Consider the following 16769-nt stretch of genomic DNA (forward strand, 5'->3'; position numbering starts at 1 on the left):
AAGACATCCTTTTCATCACAGGGGACTGGAATGCAAAAGCAGGAAGTCAAGAGATACCTGGAGTAACAGCCAAGTTTGGCCTTGGAGTACCAAATGAAGCAGGGCAAAGGCTAACAATTTTGCCAAGAGAATGCACTGGTCATAGCAAACACCCTCTTCCAACAACACAAGAGATGACTCTACACATGGACATCACCAGATGGTCAATACTGAAATCAGACTGATTATATTCTTTGCAATTGAAGATGAAGAAGCTCTATACAGTCAGCAAAAACAAGACCAGAGGCTGACCATGGCTCAGAGCATGAACTCCTTATTGCAAAGTTCAGATTTAAATTGAAAAAAGAAGGGAAAACCACTAGATTTAGGTCAGGTATGATCTAAATCAAATCCTTTACAATTATTCAGTGGAAGTGACAAATAGATTCTAGGGACAGAGTGCCTGAAGAACTGTGGATGGAGGTTCATAACATTACACAGGAAGTGGTGATCAAAACCATCCCCAAGAAAAGAAATGCAAAAAAGCAAAATGACTATCTGAGGAGGCCTTACAAATGGAAAAGGAAAGATATATCCATCTGAATGCAGAGTTCCAAAGAAGAGCAAGGAGAGATAAAAACGCCTTTCAAGTGATCAAGCAAAGAAATAGAGGAAAACAATAGAATGGGAAAGACAGATATCTCTTCAAGAAAATTAGAGATACTAAGGGAACATTTCATGCAAAGATGGGCACAATAAAGGACAGAAATGGTATGGACCTAACAGAAGCAGAAGATACTAAGAAGAAAGCTGTGGTACATATAAACAAAGGAGTATTACTCAGCCATTAAAAAGAATACATTTGAATCTGTTCTAATGAGGTGGATGAAACTAGAGCCTATTATACAGAATGAAGTAAGCCAGAAAGAAAAAAACCAATGCAGTATACTAATGCATATATATGGAATTTAGAAAGATGGTAACGATAACCCTGTATGCGAGACAGCAAAAGAGACACAGATGTATAGAACAGTCTTTTGGACTCTGTGGGAGAGGGAGAGGGTGGGATGATTTGGGGGAATGGCATTGAAACATGTATAATATCATATAAGAAATGAATCGCCAGTCCAGGATTGATACAGGATGCTTGGGGCTGATGCAGTGGGATGACCCGGAGGGATGGTATGGGGAGGGAGGTGGGAGAGCGGTTCAGGATGGGGAACACATGTACGCCCGTGGCGGATTCATGTTGATGTGTGGCAGAACCAATATAATATTGTAAAGTAATTAGCCTCCAATTAAAATAAATAAATTTAAATTAAAAAAAATAAAAACAGGGGAAAAAAAAAAAAAGAAGAGGTGGCAAGAATACTATACAAAAAAGATTTTCATGACCCAGATAACCACGAGAGTATGATCACTCACCTAGAGAGAGACATCCTGGAGTGCAAAGTCAAGTGGGCCTTAGGAAGCATCACTATGAACAAAGCTAGTGGAAGTGATGGAATTTCAGCTGAGCTATTTCACATCCTAAAAGATGATGCTGTGAAAGTGCTGTACTCAATATGCCAGCAAATTTGGAAAACTCAACAGTGGCCACAGGACTGGAAAAGGTCAGTTTTCACTCCAATCCCAAAGAAAGGCAATGCCAAAGAATGTTCAAACTACCACACAATTGCATTCATCTCACATGTTAGCACAGTAATGCTCAAAATTCTCCCAAGCCATGCTTCAACGGTACATGAACCAAGAACTCCCAGATGTTCAAGCTGGATTTAGAAAAGGCAGACGAACCAGAGATGAAATTGTCAGCATCTACCGGATCATAGAAAAAGCAAAAGAATTCCAGAAAAACATCTATTTCTGCTTCATTGACTATGCTAAAGCCTTTGACTGTGTGGATCACAACAAACTGTGGAAAATTCTTCAAGAGATGGGAATACCAGACCACCTGACCTGCCTCCTGAGAAATCTGTATGCAGGTCAAGAAGTAACAGTTAGAACTGGATGTGGAACAACAGATGGTTCCAAATTGGAGGAGTATGTCAAAGCTATATATTGTCACTTTGGTGTGCTATGGTCCATGGGGTTGCAAAGAGTCAGATACCACTTAGTGACTGAACAACAACTGCTTACATGATACTTTACAGTGATGTAAAGTATGTCCATTTTCACCACCTTAGTCAATATAGTACATATGGGAAGTTCTAGCCACTGCAATAAAGCAAGAAAAAGTTTTTACAGGCATACAGATTGAAAGGGAAGAAATAAAAACTATTTCTACTTTCAAATGACATGTCTACACAGAAAATGCCAAGAATCTATCAAAAATACTGCTTGACTCTTAAGGAAGGTCAACAAGGTTGTAAGTACATAAGATCAAAATATAAAAATTAATCACTTTTCCATATACTAACAATAAATAATGGAAATTGAAAATTTAAAATATAATATCATTTATAATCCTATGAAGAAAGTGAAATACTTGGGTATAATCTTATAACATTTAAAGGTGCTTAAAATTATTAAATGCTGATAAAAGAAATAAGAGAATACCTAAATAAATGGAGAGACATACTGTGTTCATTCACTGAAAGATTCAGAAATAATGATGTCAATTCTCTCCAAACTGATTTATAAATACAATTCTGTATGCAGCAGTAGCAGCAGCATGCTATGTGAATTTTAAGTTATTAGATACTTTGTACTACCTTAATTAAAAAAAAGTAAAGTTCCTTAGAACCCTAGTTCAGATAATTTGATACATCAGAATGTGGATAGCTGGATAAATAACAAACTTTGGCACAAAATAATCTTAAAAGGCAAGTTCATTTTTGAGGATCAGCTCTCTAAACATATTTCTTCCTGCTTTTGAAAAAGATAATTATGTTAAGTAAAAAATCATTCATAGAAGTGATATACTTCATACCACAATTTAGTTACAAATAAAGTTTCTAATGCCAGGAAGCAACAATTAGAACTGGACATGGAATAACAGACTGGTTCCAAATAGGAAAAGGAGTACATCAAGGCTGTATATTGTCACCCTGCTAATTTAACTTATATGCAGAGTACATCATGAGAAACGCTGGGCTGGAAGAAGCACAAGCTGGAATCAAGATTGCTGGGAGAAATATCAGTAACCTCAGATATGCAGATGACACCACCCTTAAGGCAGAAAGTGAAGAAGAACTAAAAAGCCTCTTGATGAAAGTGAAAGAAGAGAGTGAAAAAGTTGGCTTAAAGCTCAACATTCAGAAAACTAAGATCAGGGCATCTGGTACCATCACGTCATGGCAAATAGATGGGGAAATAGTGGAAACAGTGGCTGACTTTATTTTTCTGGGCTCCAAAATCACTGCAAATGGTGACTGCAGCCATGAAATTAAAAGATGCTTGCTCCTTGGAAGGAAAGTTATGACCAACCTAGACAGCATATTAAAAAGAAAGCTGTGCACCAAAGAATTCATGCTTCTGAACTGTGGTGCTGGAGAAGACTCTTGAGAGTCCCTTGGACTGCAAGGAGATCCAACCAGTCCATCCTAAAGGAGATCAGTCCTGAGTGTTCATTGGAGGGACTGATGTTGAAGCTGAAACTCCAATACTTTGGCCACCTGATGTGGAGCGCTGACTCATTTGAAAAGACCCTGATGCTGGGAAAGATTGAGGGCAGGAGGAAGAGGGGATGACAGAGGTTGAGATGGTTGGATGGCATCACCGACTTGATGGACTTGAGTCTGAGTGAACTCTGGGAGTTGGTGATGGACAGGGAGGCCTGGTGTATTGTGGTTCATGGAGTCTCAAAGAGTTGGACACGACTGAGCGACTGAACTGAACTGAACTGAAAGTTTCTAAGCAGAAGAATCCAATTTCATAAATATATGTGGGATTGCTACTTGCTGAAGCATAATGCCCACTGGATCATTATTAATTCCTTATGATGCTCAACAGGGTTAGGCAGGCAACCTGGAGGTGTTGTATTTGTGCTTTAAAGAAATTCCAAGTCTGTGTAGTTATTTACTTTTTAAAATACTTTTTATATCAGGGTATAGTTGATTAACGTTGTGTTGGTTTCGAGTATACAGCAAAGTTATACATGTGTGTGTAATCTATTCTTTTTCAAATTCTTTTCTCATTTAGGTTGCTATATAATACTGAGCAGAGTTCCCTGTGCTATACAGTAAGGTCATTTTGATTATTCATTTTAACTATCAGATCAGATCAGATCAGTCGCTCAGTCATGTCCAACTCTTTGCGACCCCATAAACCGCAGCACGCCAGGCCTCCCTATAGCAGTGTGTAAATATCACCCCCAAACTGCCGAACTATTCCTCCCCTTAGAATGAATCAGAATTCATCTCCAGGTCTATGAGTTTGTTTCTGCTTTGTAAATAAGTTCATTTGTATCGTTTCATTTTAGATTTCATATGTAAGGGACAGTGCACGGTATTCCTCTTTCTCTGATTTACTTCCTTCAGTATGACAATCTTTAGGTCCATCCATGTTGCTGAAAATGGCATTATTTCATTCTTTTTAATGGCTGAATAATATGTATACTTATTTACTTTTGGGAGGCTCATCTTAAAGTGTAATTTAACTGCTTGTTTCATTAACGACGTAAGTTGTTACAAGTACATCAACAGGTCTACTGCCAGACAATGCGTTTGTGTTGGTTAGGTCCTTTAAAAAAGTTACCGCACTGTGGCACCAGGGACATGATAGTTTCAGGGAAAGAACTTTTAGCTATGCAGTACACTCTCCAATTAGGAGAAAGATGCTGATAAATTCTACAAAGAACATCAGACATGACATTTGCTGCTTTAGTGTCTCTGAGGATATTTATAGGCAAGGCAGAAGGAAGAGCATTTCAGCTCAGTTTTAAAATACAGAAATACCACTATTCTTAAGGAAAAAAATAACAATGTTGTTGCACATATTGGAGCCCAACAAAATCATAAGAAATGTGGTGTTTTCTTTATAAACCTCTTTCTGATTAGAAACAAGAAACATATCCTTGACTCATACAGAAATTCAAGCCAGAAGAAAAATAATATTAGACAGAATTGATCAGATGAAATCCCAAGCCTGTGAACATATTAACATGTAAGAGGATTATAGGAGAATAATCTAATAACATATTATATTTCTTGTTACATTTATGTTAAAAATGACATGGGAAGATTCTGTGTGCAGAACCAAAGACTTAAATATATAGTTTCTCTACTAGAGCTGTCATGCCCTAGACCTTTAGGAGTGAGATATGTATTGGAAAACAAGTATCAGGTGGTTTAATCACAGCTGAACCCCTAGTACTTAGCACAGAGCTTCACACACAGCAGATGGTCAGTACAGAAGTGCTGAGTGACACAATGAGGAAAAAAACAGTTAAGAACGATTTACTTAAATCTCTTGAAGAATATTTGACCCATGCAAAATTTCATAAGTCACCTTAAGAGGGTGCCAACATCTAGGTTGCTTCCATGTTTTAGCTGCTTCAATGAACAATGGGACACATATGTCTTTTTCAGTTTTGGTTTCCTCAGGGTATATGCCTAGGAGTGGGATTGCTGGGTCATATGGTGGTTTTATTCCTTGTTTTTTAAGGAACCTCCATACCATCTTCCATAGTGGCTGTATCAACCTAGATGTCCATTAGCAGATGAATGGATAAGGAAGTTGTTGTACATATACACAATGGAATATTACTCAGCCATAAAAAGGTACATATTTTAGTCAGTTCTAATGAGGTGGATGAACCTAGAACCTATTCTACAGAGTGAAGTAAGTCAGAAAGAGAAAGATAAATATCATATTCTAACACATATATATGGAATCTAGAAAAATGGTACTGAAGAATTTATTTACAGGGCAGCAGTGGAGAAACAGACATAGAGAATAGACTTATGGACATGAGGAGAGGGGAGGAGACGGTGAGATGTATGGAAAGAGTAACATGGAAACTTACATTACCGTATGTAAAATAGATAGCCAATGCGATTTGCTGTATGGCTCAGGAAATTCAAACAGGGGCTCTGGATCAACCTACAGGGATAGGGAGGGAGATGGGAGGGAGGTTCAAAAGGGAGGGGATATATGTATACCTAAGACTGATTCATGTTGAGGTTTGACAGAAAACAGCAAAATTCTGTAAAGCAAGTATCTGTCAATTAAAAAAAAAAAAAAAAGAGGGTGCCAACAAATAGGCTTTTGCTGAAAGGAAAAAACAACCCAAACATAAGTAAGAAAATAATATCAGCATTATTGTTGTAAAGTAATACCCACAAAAAGCAAGGGTAATATTTCATAAGTGATGTCATTTAATCATATAAGAATTAGACAGAAGATATTTAAAAATAAACCACTAATGAGTGGGAAAAAGGAGTATTAACTTGTCCAAACAGACAAAGTCTTGCACACTCTCTAACAAACGGGTCCCTACCCTAGGAACAACAGTTACCCAGACATATGGTTCTCTCATGTAATCACTCGGGCTTAAAAGACCAGGGAGAACTCCTGAAAGAACCAAGCTCTGTAAATCTGAGCTTGAAAGCAGCCAGCTGAAGCCATGGTATCCTCACCACCACCGTGTCCAGCTCACAGTAGATGCTCACAGCATGTCTGCTGACTGACTGGACAGAATAATTATTCTGAGCTATTTGGAAATAACTCTGATGGCTTTTTAATAGTGGAAATAGAAAAAAGAATCCTAAAATTCATATTGTCCCACAAAATATCTGAATACTAAACAAATCTTGAGGAAAAACCCATAACTGAAGGCATCATACTTCTTGATTTCAAAATATTCTACAGTAATCAAAACAGTATGGTACTGGTATAAAGACAGATGAATAGACCAATGGAACAGAATAGAGAGCCTGGAAATAAACCCACACATAGGCAGTCCACTGATCTTCCACAAGGAAGCCAACAATATACAATGGGAAAAGGACAGTCTCTTTGAGAAACAGCATGAGAAAACTGGACATCTACATGCAGAAGAATGAAAGTGTACCCTTATCCTACAGCGTACACAAAAACCAACTCAAAATGAATTAAAAACCTAAACATTAAGACCTGTAACTATAAAACCTCTAAAATAAAACAGTGGAAAAGCCCCTTGACATTGGTCTTTGCTATGACACCAAAGGCACACAAAAAAAGAAACAGGCAAGAGGAACTACATCAAACTAAAAAGCTTCCAAGCAGCAAAGTAAACATCCAGCAAAAGGAAAATGCAACCTGCAGAATGGAGATAACATTTGAAAACCCTGTACCCTGTATTTAATCATGGACTGATCTAAAATATATCAGGAACTCCTATAACTCAATAGCAAAAAAACCTCAATCTGATTTAAAAATAGACATTTTTCCAAAGAAGACACAGAGACGGCCAGTAAGTACATGAAAAGGCTCTCAACATCAAGAATTATCAGAGAAATGCAGATCAAAACCACAATGAGACATCCCCTCACGCCTGTCAGGATGGCTGCAAAAAAAGACAAAAAGTAAGTGTTGGCAAGGATGGAGATAAACTGGAATCTTTATACATGTTGGGGGGAATGTAAAATGCTACAGTCGCTATGGAATACAGTTTCTCAAAAAATTAAAAATAGAATGAACATATCCAGCAACCCCACTTCTGAGTATATATCCAGAAGATTTAAAGTCAGGGTCTCAAAGAAATATCTGCACTCCCATGTTCACAATATCCAAAACATGGAAACAACCTAAATGTCTATCAATTGATGAATGGATAAAGAAAATATGGAATGCACATACAATAGAGGGCTTCCCAGGTAGCTCAAATGGTAAAGAATCCGCCTGCAATGCAGGAGACCGGGATTCAATCCCTGGGTTGGGAAGATCCCCTGGAGGAGGGCATGGCAACCCACTCCAGTATTCCTGCCTGGAGAATCCCCCATGGACAGAGGAGCCTGGCTACAGTCTATGGGGTTTCAAAGAGTTGGACATGGCTGAGCAACTAAGACACACACACACACACACACACACACACTAGCATATTAGTCAGCTTTAAAAAAGAAGTCCTGCTCTTGGCAACAACATGGATGAACCTGGAAGATAATATGGTAGGGGAAATAAGCCTGTTACAGGACAAATACTACATGACTCCACTTACATGAGCTATCTAAAGTGGTCAAACTCAGAAGCAGAACGGTGAGTTACCAGGGAGTGTGGGAGGGAGAAGCAGGAGGTGTGTTCAATGGGTGCAGTTGCAGTTATGCAGGATGAGTAAGTTCTAGCGAGCTGCTGTATAATACAGTACCTACAGTTAATACTGTATGGTACACCTAAACATTTGCTAAGAAGGTAGATTTCATGTTAAATGCTCTTACCCTGATTTTTAAAAAAAAGGAATAGGAAGCATCAAGAATCTGGATCCTTAGTTGATCCAGAAGTCAACTAAGAGATATTCTACTTTAACCTAAAATAGTATTATAAGAGTTGTCATTTCCAGTGGCAGTACTTCCATCTGATACACTTCCTTTTGCATACTTCTTTTTCCTAATTTTGTTTCGATGATAATGTATGACTTGAAAAAACTTTATTTTGTTTCCCCTGCAAATAAATAAGTAAAAAGGAAACCACTGGTCAGCTAATGTTTTAATAATTAAACATCATTTTTAACTTTTAAAGCAACACCAGTTTGTTGCAAAAATTCAACACTACTCAAAGAAAACCAGTACTTTGGTAAGCCATCAAGACTTTTCCTACATATTCAAACAATTTAAACCACATATATACATACACACATACACACACACACTTATATGTATTTATATATATACCCATGGCTGACAAAAATTGGGTATCACTATGTAACCTGTTTAAAAACATTTTTAACTAAACTTAAAAATTGCTACCAGAATCTTTCCTTTTCTTTTTTAACCTTATAAAGTTTCAAGCAAGAGGTTTTTTTAAGTCCCTTTAGTATATACTAGGTTTCCCTTGTGGCTCAGCTGGTAAAGAATCCGCCTGCAATGTGGGAGACCTGGGTTCGATCCCTGGGCTGGGAAGATCCCCTGGAAAAGGGAAAAGCTACCCACTCCAGTATTCTGGCCTGGAAAACTCCATGGACTGTATTGTTCATGGGGTTGCAAGGAGTCAGACACGACTGAGAAACTCTCACTTTCTTTTCACTTTTGCTATACACTACTTTTTATTATTATTTTGTATATTTATAAAAATACATCCTTACTGAAAATATTCAAATGATTCTACAGTATACAGAATTGAAAATTAAAGTCCCCACCTGACTACTCCATAACCCTACAATCTTCCCTTTCAAGGTGATCATAGTTTACAATTAGATTTACACCCTGTGGGATTTCTTAGTGCACACACACACATATGTATGTATACACACACACATATATTTTTCAGAAGTATCTTGTGCAGAATATTAGAGCTTATCTTCATTTTATTAGTATTTCAAAATTTCTTTGTAGGTAGTGATTTATCTAGTAGCTTTAATAATTACAGCATAGTGTCTAAAACACAGATTTGAAGCCAGACTGCTAAATGGATCAAATCCCAGCTGTGCTGTGAGGTCCTGGCCCAGGTTCTAACCTTCCTGGGACCCAGTTCCACACCCTCTTACCCCCATAACATGGGGATTATATTAAGTTGAACCATATGGAAGGCATGATTCTCCTAATAATAGTACCTATCTTACAGTACTAAGTAACATAGCTCAACTTCCAACTGGGTCTCCTGACCCCCTAATGCTTATGAGTTCTTTCATTCCAGCCCCAGGGATTTACTGTATAAGAGCAGAGATATCACATGTCACCACACCAACACCAGAGCATACACTGTTAGTATCTGTTATGGACCAGATTTAATCGAGTGATATGGAAAGGAACACTGGGATTCTGGGCAGTTTGTCTCAAAACATTCTGGTGATCTAACTGAGACCTTTTGAATGTGTATGGTGGTGAATTTTCTTGTCAACTTGACTTGACTTGACCCAGTTATTTGGTCAAACACCAATCTAGATGTTGCTGTGAAGGTATTTTTCAGATGTAGCAGCAGCTGCAGCTTAGTTGCTCAGTCGTGTCCAACTCTGTGACCCCATGGACTGTAGCCTGCCAGGTTCCTCTGTCCATGGGGATTCTCCAGGCAAGAATACTGGAGTGGGTTGCCCTGCTCTCCTCCAAGGGATCTTCCTGACCCAGGGATTGAACCCAGGCATTGCAGGTGGATTCTTTACCATCTGAGCCACCAGGGAAGCCCTTTTTGACATTTAAATTAGTAGACTGAGTAAAGCAGATAATGTTCCATAGTGTAGGTGGGCCTCATCCGATCAGTTTTAGAGCAAAGAAGCAAAAGGACTTTTCCTGAAGACAGCTCCATAGAAACCCTACCTGAGTTTCTAGCCTGCTGCCCTGTGAAATTCAGACTCACGGCTGCAGCATCAACTCTTTCCTGAATTGCCAGCCTGCCAGCCTGCCCTGTGGTTTTGGACTTGCCAGCTCCCAAATCCCGTGAGCCAATTCCTTAAAAGCAATCAATCTTTGCCTATAGTTATTATTTACAGATATAGATACATGTTCTGTTTCTCTGGAGACTGTTAACTAATACAAATTCAGCTACTGGTAAGGGAAGCTGCTGTAACAAACATTTAAAAATCTAGATGTGACTTCGAAATTAAGCAGTAGAGGCTAGAAGAGTTTTGCCTTGTGGAGACTATTGGTAGAAATAGAGATATTAAAGAATATCAGGTGAGGGTTTACAAATGAAAGAGGAAAACTACAGAAAAGGGGCTTCCCAGGTGGCTCCGTCATAAAAAATCTGCCTGCCAAGCAGGAGATGTAGGAGACATGGGTTCAATCCCTGAGTTGGAAAGATCCCCTAGAGGAGGAAGTGGCAACTCACTCCAGTGTTCTTGCCTGGAAAAATCCTATAAAATGTACGCTATAGCAAAAGCTTCTACTGTCTTAGACAACACATATATTGTCATGAAGAGGATGTTTCTGGAAATACGAGGTACTAGACAAAAATGAGGAATGTGTTATTGTAAAATGAAAGAAAGATCATCATTGTTAGAAACCACAGAGGACTCAACCGAATTGTGTTATGCTGGACGGAAAACAGAACTTATAAGTGATCATCTTGGGTCCAGGCATACCTCAGATACATTGCAGGTTCAGTTCCAAACCACCACAATAAAGCAAACAGAGTAATAAAGCCAGTCACACAAATTGTTTGGTTTCCCAGTGTATATAACAGTTATTTTTACACTATAATGTAGTCAAAAGTATGCAAAACCATTATGTTTTAAAAAACCAATGTGTATACCTTTATTTAAAAGTATTGCTGAAAAATGTTAACCATCATCCCAGCCTTCAGTGAGTAGTAGGAGTAACATCAAAGATCACTGATCACAGACCCACTATCACAAGTATAAAAATAATGAAAAAGTTCCAAGTGAGAATTACCAAATGTGACACAAAGACAGGAAGTGAGCAAACGCTGTTAGAGAAATGGAACCAATAGGCTTTTTTGATGCAGGGTTGACACAAACCTCCAATTTGTAAAAACTACACTATCTGTGAAATGCAATAAAATGAAGCACAAAAAGATGAGGTACGCCTATATTTAGCTGAGGAGGTTTCTAAGCAAAGTCCTGAAGGCATGGCCTGGTTTTTCTTTGCTGCTTACAGTAAAATGTGAGAGGAGGGAGATAAATTGAGGGAGCTGTTCAGCAAAAAGGAATCAAAACTTGAAGATTTGGGAAATTGCCAGGCTATCTGTAAAAAATGAGAAAGCATGTTCTGGAGAAAACACCAAGGGTATTTATAGCTAGACAACCTTGAAAAGATTAGGCATGAGACTTGTGATCTGGTCAACCATTTCAGCAGAAATGCTGATAGCTTGGAGGGGACAGACATGCAACAGGGTAAAGAAATGCTGTCAGACTTCTGGGATTCCACAGGCAGGAAACAAGCTGTCAAGTAAAGGGAAGAATAACCTTGGGGATGGGGTCACCTCCCCAATTCTAGAGGGTGAGGTAACTTCCTTGGTTTTAGAGAGCAGGGCCCTCATTCAGGGCTAAGGAGGTGAGGCCACTTCACCAGAGGGTCTAAAGGACAGAGCATCTAACCAGAGGATTATTCTCAAGTATTAAAATCTAATGGAATTTGTCCTTCTAGGTTTTGGACTTTTCTGAAACTCATGATCTCTTTTTCTCCTTTCGGTAATGTAAATGTCTATCTTGTGCTTGTCCCAACCATCATATACTGAAAGAAGATAACCAGTCTGGTTTTACAGATTCACAGATGAGGACTTTCTGTCCCACGGTGAGTTATGCTTGAGTTTTACTCATACTTGGTTTAGATACTTAAGGTTAGGTTTTGAATTCAAGAGTTGATGCTGGAATGGGTTAGGATTTGGGGAGTGTTGGGATGGAATGAATTTATTATGCCTGTGAGAAGGACATGAATTTTTGGAGGATAGACTGTTATGGGTTGAACTGTATCCCCCTAAATTCATGTTAAAGTCCTAATCCCTAAAACCCCAGAAGGTGACTGCTATCAACTGAACTGTGTCCCCCGATCCTGCCACTGATTCATATGTTTAAGCCCTAATCTCCAGTGTGATGGTATTTGGATATGGGGCTTTTGGAGATACTAGGCTTAGATGAGTTCATAATGGTGGGGTCCTGATGACAGGATTAGTGCCCCTATGAGATGAGACGCCAGAGACTTTGTGCATGTGTGTGATCATATTCTCTGCCACTCGAGACAGCAAGAAAATGGCTAAATTCAAACCAGGAAGAGAGCCCTCAGCACAACCTAACCATATACACCCTGATTTCACACTTCAGCTTCTGTGTGAGACTGAATTTCTGTTGTTTAAGCCAGCCTATGGTATTTTGTTTGTTTGTATGGTGGCCCTAGCAGAGTAAAACAGTAACCTTATTTGGAAACAGGGTCACTGCTGGTGTAATGAGTTAAGTTAGGATGAGGTCATCAGGGAGGGCCCTAATGCAATGTCACTGGTGTCCTTATGAACAAGGGACATTTGGACACCAAGACAGACTCACACAGAAGACATTGTGAAGAGAAGGGAGGTGATGGCTATCTACAAGATTTAGACCCTTCCGTCACAGCCTTCTGAAGGAACCAATCCTTTCACATCTCTAGCCTTCAGATCTCTGAGACAACATCTACAGCAGATCTTGTCAGCCAGTTCTGTGGTATTCTGCTGAGGCATCCATAGGAAATGAATAAAATACCCTTGCAAAACCTCTGAGTAGCTGGATTTCCTATTGGGAAATACAAAATTTATAAGGCTCATACACGTGTGGGAAAAGCCAGACATATGTTCTAGTAATAAATAATCCTCTGAGTTGACATTCTCCATTTTAACAAATGAACAGTAATTTGGGGAAATGAAAACTTGCTATGCTTACTGTGATCAAAAGTTAACGAACATACTAGCTATTATTCTCTCTATAGATATTTGAAGATTTCGGTATTTACTGTTTATGCAAAATACTGCAATTTCTTTTTACTTGACTCTGTATTAAACTTAGGTTGGAACTAATACTTGTATGAGACTTGGTATTTTAGAAGCATATTCAATATGTTCCTTTAAAATGATGCCAAATATCCACATTAATTTAGATTTTGGCTGATATGCTGAATTATTTTATGACAAGCAATGTAAACTGAACTGAATATATTAGAAAACTTAAAAACAATATTGTCAAGACCTTTTAGAATTTATGATATTAAAAATATTGATTTTTAGCAATAAGCTATTGAGATTCAAGTATTTGGTTTTCAGTTATAAAAGAAAGTGCTTTAAAGACTATGTTAGGAACTAAAGTCAAAGCTTTTAATACAATCTCCATAGCAACATGGGAAGGAGCAAAGTCCAGTGGACCAAATGCAATATACAAATTCTAAAATTCAAATCTTAGCATTAACTCACCACAGAAAGCCATGTTTGTATCTTGGTATTTCAGTTTTTGCTATAAACATAGGCACTTCTGGCATAGATTAACAAAAGGGCATTGCCTAAGATCTATGTATTTGATACACTCATTTTACTAAACTAACAATATTATATTTATATTATAAAGCAATAAGATATTCATACTGGTTGAAGCAGAGAAACAAGTAGCAGTAAATAGAATATGCAAATACTTATCGAATAAGTTTCCCAAATTTCATGTAAAGATAACACAAAAATGACTTCATTTGAAGGATCTACTTTATTTTCACAAGTTAATTCCCATGATGAAATGAAAGTTTAGCTTTTAAATAGGTATTTAGGATTTTATCAGCTGCTAACAGAGCATCCTTGCCATACTGCACTGTTTCCATTTTCACATTGTCAGTAAGGAAATGTTCTCTACAGGAAGCTGTGCAACAACAATGCAGAAGGATTTTACTATAGTTTAATGAATTTAAGATTTTCCTATAATGATATCTTACTAATATAAACATCATTTGCTAAAGACATATACACAAAATAAATTTTTAAAAGTTTTTGAGCTACAAAAAGATATCATAGTTAACAGTTACTCAATATGTATTACATGCCAGGTACCATCCTGGGCTCTTTATATAAAACAATCTCATTTAATCCTCACAACGACCTTATTAAATAGATAGGATTACTATGTTCATTTTACTTGAAAAGATGAAGCTCAGAAATGTTATGTCAATTTGCCCAAGATCTCCCAGGGAAGGAGTCAGAATCATGGCCGGTGACTTGATCAATATATTCCCTACTGTTTCTTACAGATGTGCCTATTTCATTTGTTAATTTTACTCATGTAGTTAACACTCAAATCCTGACTCCGTCCTTTCAGCTCTGATCAGAAGGAGGAGATTAGCAAGGTTTGGAGGAGGGCTTCTGGAGGCAGGCATGGCAAAGAAGCAGGAAACTAAAAATGCAGAAAGTTGAAACGGGAACTGAAAGTATAGCAAAACAGGATCATTCAGGTAAGAAAAAAGAAAAATGCAGTTTGGGGAAGGAGTGGGTAGAGAGATGGAAAGGTAACTACCATTTGCCGAGCACCCATTACGTGCCAGGTGTCTGCCTTCATCGTCTGCTGATCCTCAGATGCCCTGCCCAGCAGGCTGTTCCAGCTCCATTCTGAGGCTCTCAGGGGTGCAGTACCCTGCCCACGCTCGCTCTCATTCTACAAAAATGATTATAAAGGAAACGCTTCTGGGACTGAATAGGGGTAACAAGTTTTCCTGAAAAATGTACTAACCCAAAATACCACATTTGAGGATAAGTGAGGTATTATAGCATCTTTTTTTTTCAACTTTGAAAAATGCGAACTTAGAAGATCCTAAATTTAGAAAATCTATAAGCTGAGGCAGGGCTAATGGAGGATTTTTCATTTCATGTCCTATTTTTAATTGTCTGGTATTCTTTTTTAAACTACCAGCATGGAGTTTTTTATTTAGTTAACATTCTTTGCAAATTCAAGGCACTGTGCCAAGAAACAGAGTGGCAAGAGAATGCCATTTGGAAGTGTTAGAAATTCAAAACAGAAACACACACACAATGTTCAGCCACACACTTTCAGTTAGCAATGTGAGTTAAATAGAAGGCCTGGGCTGGACCCATTATATAACAAATATTTTGTTCTTACACTCCTTGTTGCCTAAAGACTATTGTGAATAGGGGAACAGCAGGAAAACACTTCTCCAAAGAATGAGCTACTCTAAATAACATATACAATAAAACCATTCTTCACAAGACCAAAAATGTAATAAAGGGAAACCCAGTTTTCTTACCATACTGAAAATGTCACTTGTTTCATTTAGTTGTATGGCAGGAAGCACTCTAGGCCCCTTTCAAGCTGCTGACGTGACAGCACTTTTTACGTGTGTCCTCCACCCCCTCCCCACGTTCCCACCCCTCGCCCAGGTGTAAGCCCGGGTGCCCACTTAGGCATGATTACCCCTGGTGCAGCCCTGCCATCGGCGTCTCTCTCAAGGGGAAGAGCTTGGGGTAGACAATCGTAAACATGGGCTCGCTGCACCGGTGACAGTGCCCCAGGGGGCAGTGCAGCAGCTCCAGCAGACTTCTGGGTAACGAGACTGGAGACAGAAAGTCCAGATCTGGAACACAAGAGAAAAATCATGCACAAATAAAAAATGAGATATCCTTGAATGAGGCTTCTTATAATACGTCTCACTGTTAACAAGTAAATTCGGTTAGTGAAAAGTACTGCATGTGAAAAGTTTTGTTATCTGATAGGCACTGAATGAAAACATAACATTATTTGGAAATGAAAGATTTTTTTACACTTCAGACACTAAGAGAAACCTTAAGTCTATTCTTTTAAGAGCAACCTGAGCTGTCCTGAGGTGGAAGCAAAGAAAGAGTAAGGCCAAATATTCTTTAAGAACAAAGACCAAAAAGGCTGCTGGGTTTATCCAGAGACAGTCTGCAAACTTCTGTAAAAGACAGAGAATATAAAAAGGTCTGCGACTGAAGACTGAAACAGACTTTCATTAAGTTCCTCCTAGGTCTATTGGGGATTTAGAATGTTTCAGCTAAATTACATTTACTGAAAAGAATGAAAAGGGGAAACAAAGAAATCAAAGAAAATGAAAAATAACGATTCCCTGTCTCCCTTCCATGAGCTGTCATTAATAAAAACAGGATGTTTTTTCCTTAGTGTAGTCTGAGCACACCAAAGCAATGTTTAAAGCAAAATATCCTAGGGGTCTGGGCAATCCTGAGCACAAATGTACACTGGATTGCTACTGATAGTGAACACCAGGAGAGAGAGA

General features: G+C 38.4%; 1 protein-coding gene across 4 annotated transcripts in view; it reads right to left on the reverse strand.

Moving 5' to 3' along the window:
- LRRC28 (leucine rich repeat containing 28) overlaps positions 1 to 16769 on the reverse strand; it is a 189841-nt gene that overhangs the window by 19602 nt on the left and 153470 nt on the right. For 3 of the 4 annotated variants that reach the window (XM_005221757.5, XM_015459150.3, NM_001038156.2), the window contains 1 exon segment: positions 15932 to 16091. In XM_005221757.5, the coding sequence (XP_005221814.1) occupies positions 15932 to 16091 (160 nt within the window). 4 annotated transcript variants of the gene reach the window in all.

The sequence above is a fragment of the Bos taurus genome, chromosome 21, assembly GCF_002263795.3.
Source record: "Bos taurus isolate L1 Dominette 01449 registration number 42190680 breed Hereford chromosome 21, ARS-UCD2.0, whole genome shotgun sequence".
NCBI lineage: Eukaryota > Metazoa > Chordata > Mammalia > Artiodactyla > Bovidae > Bos > Bos taurus.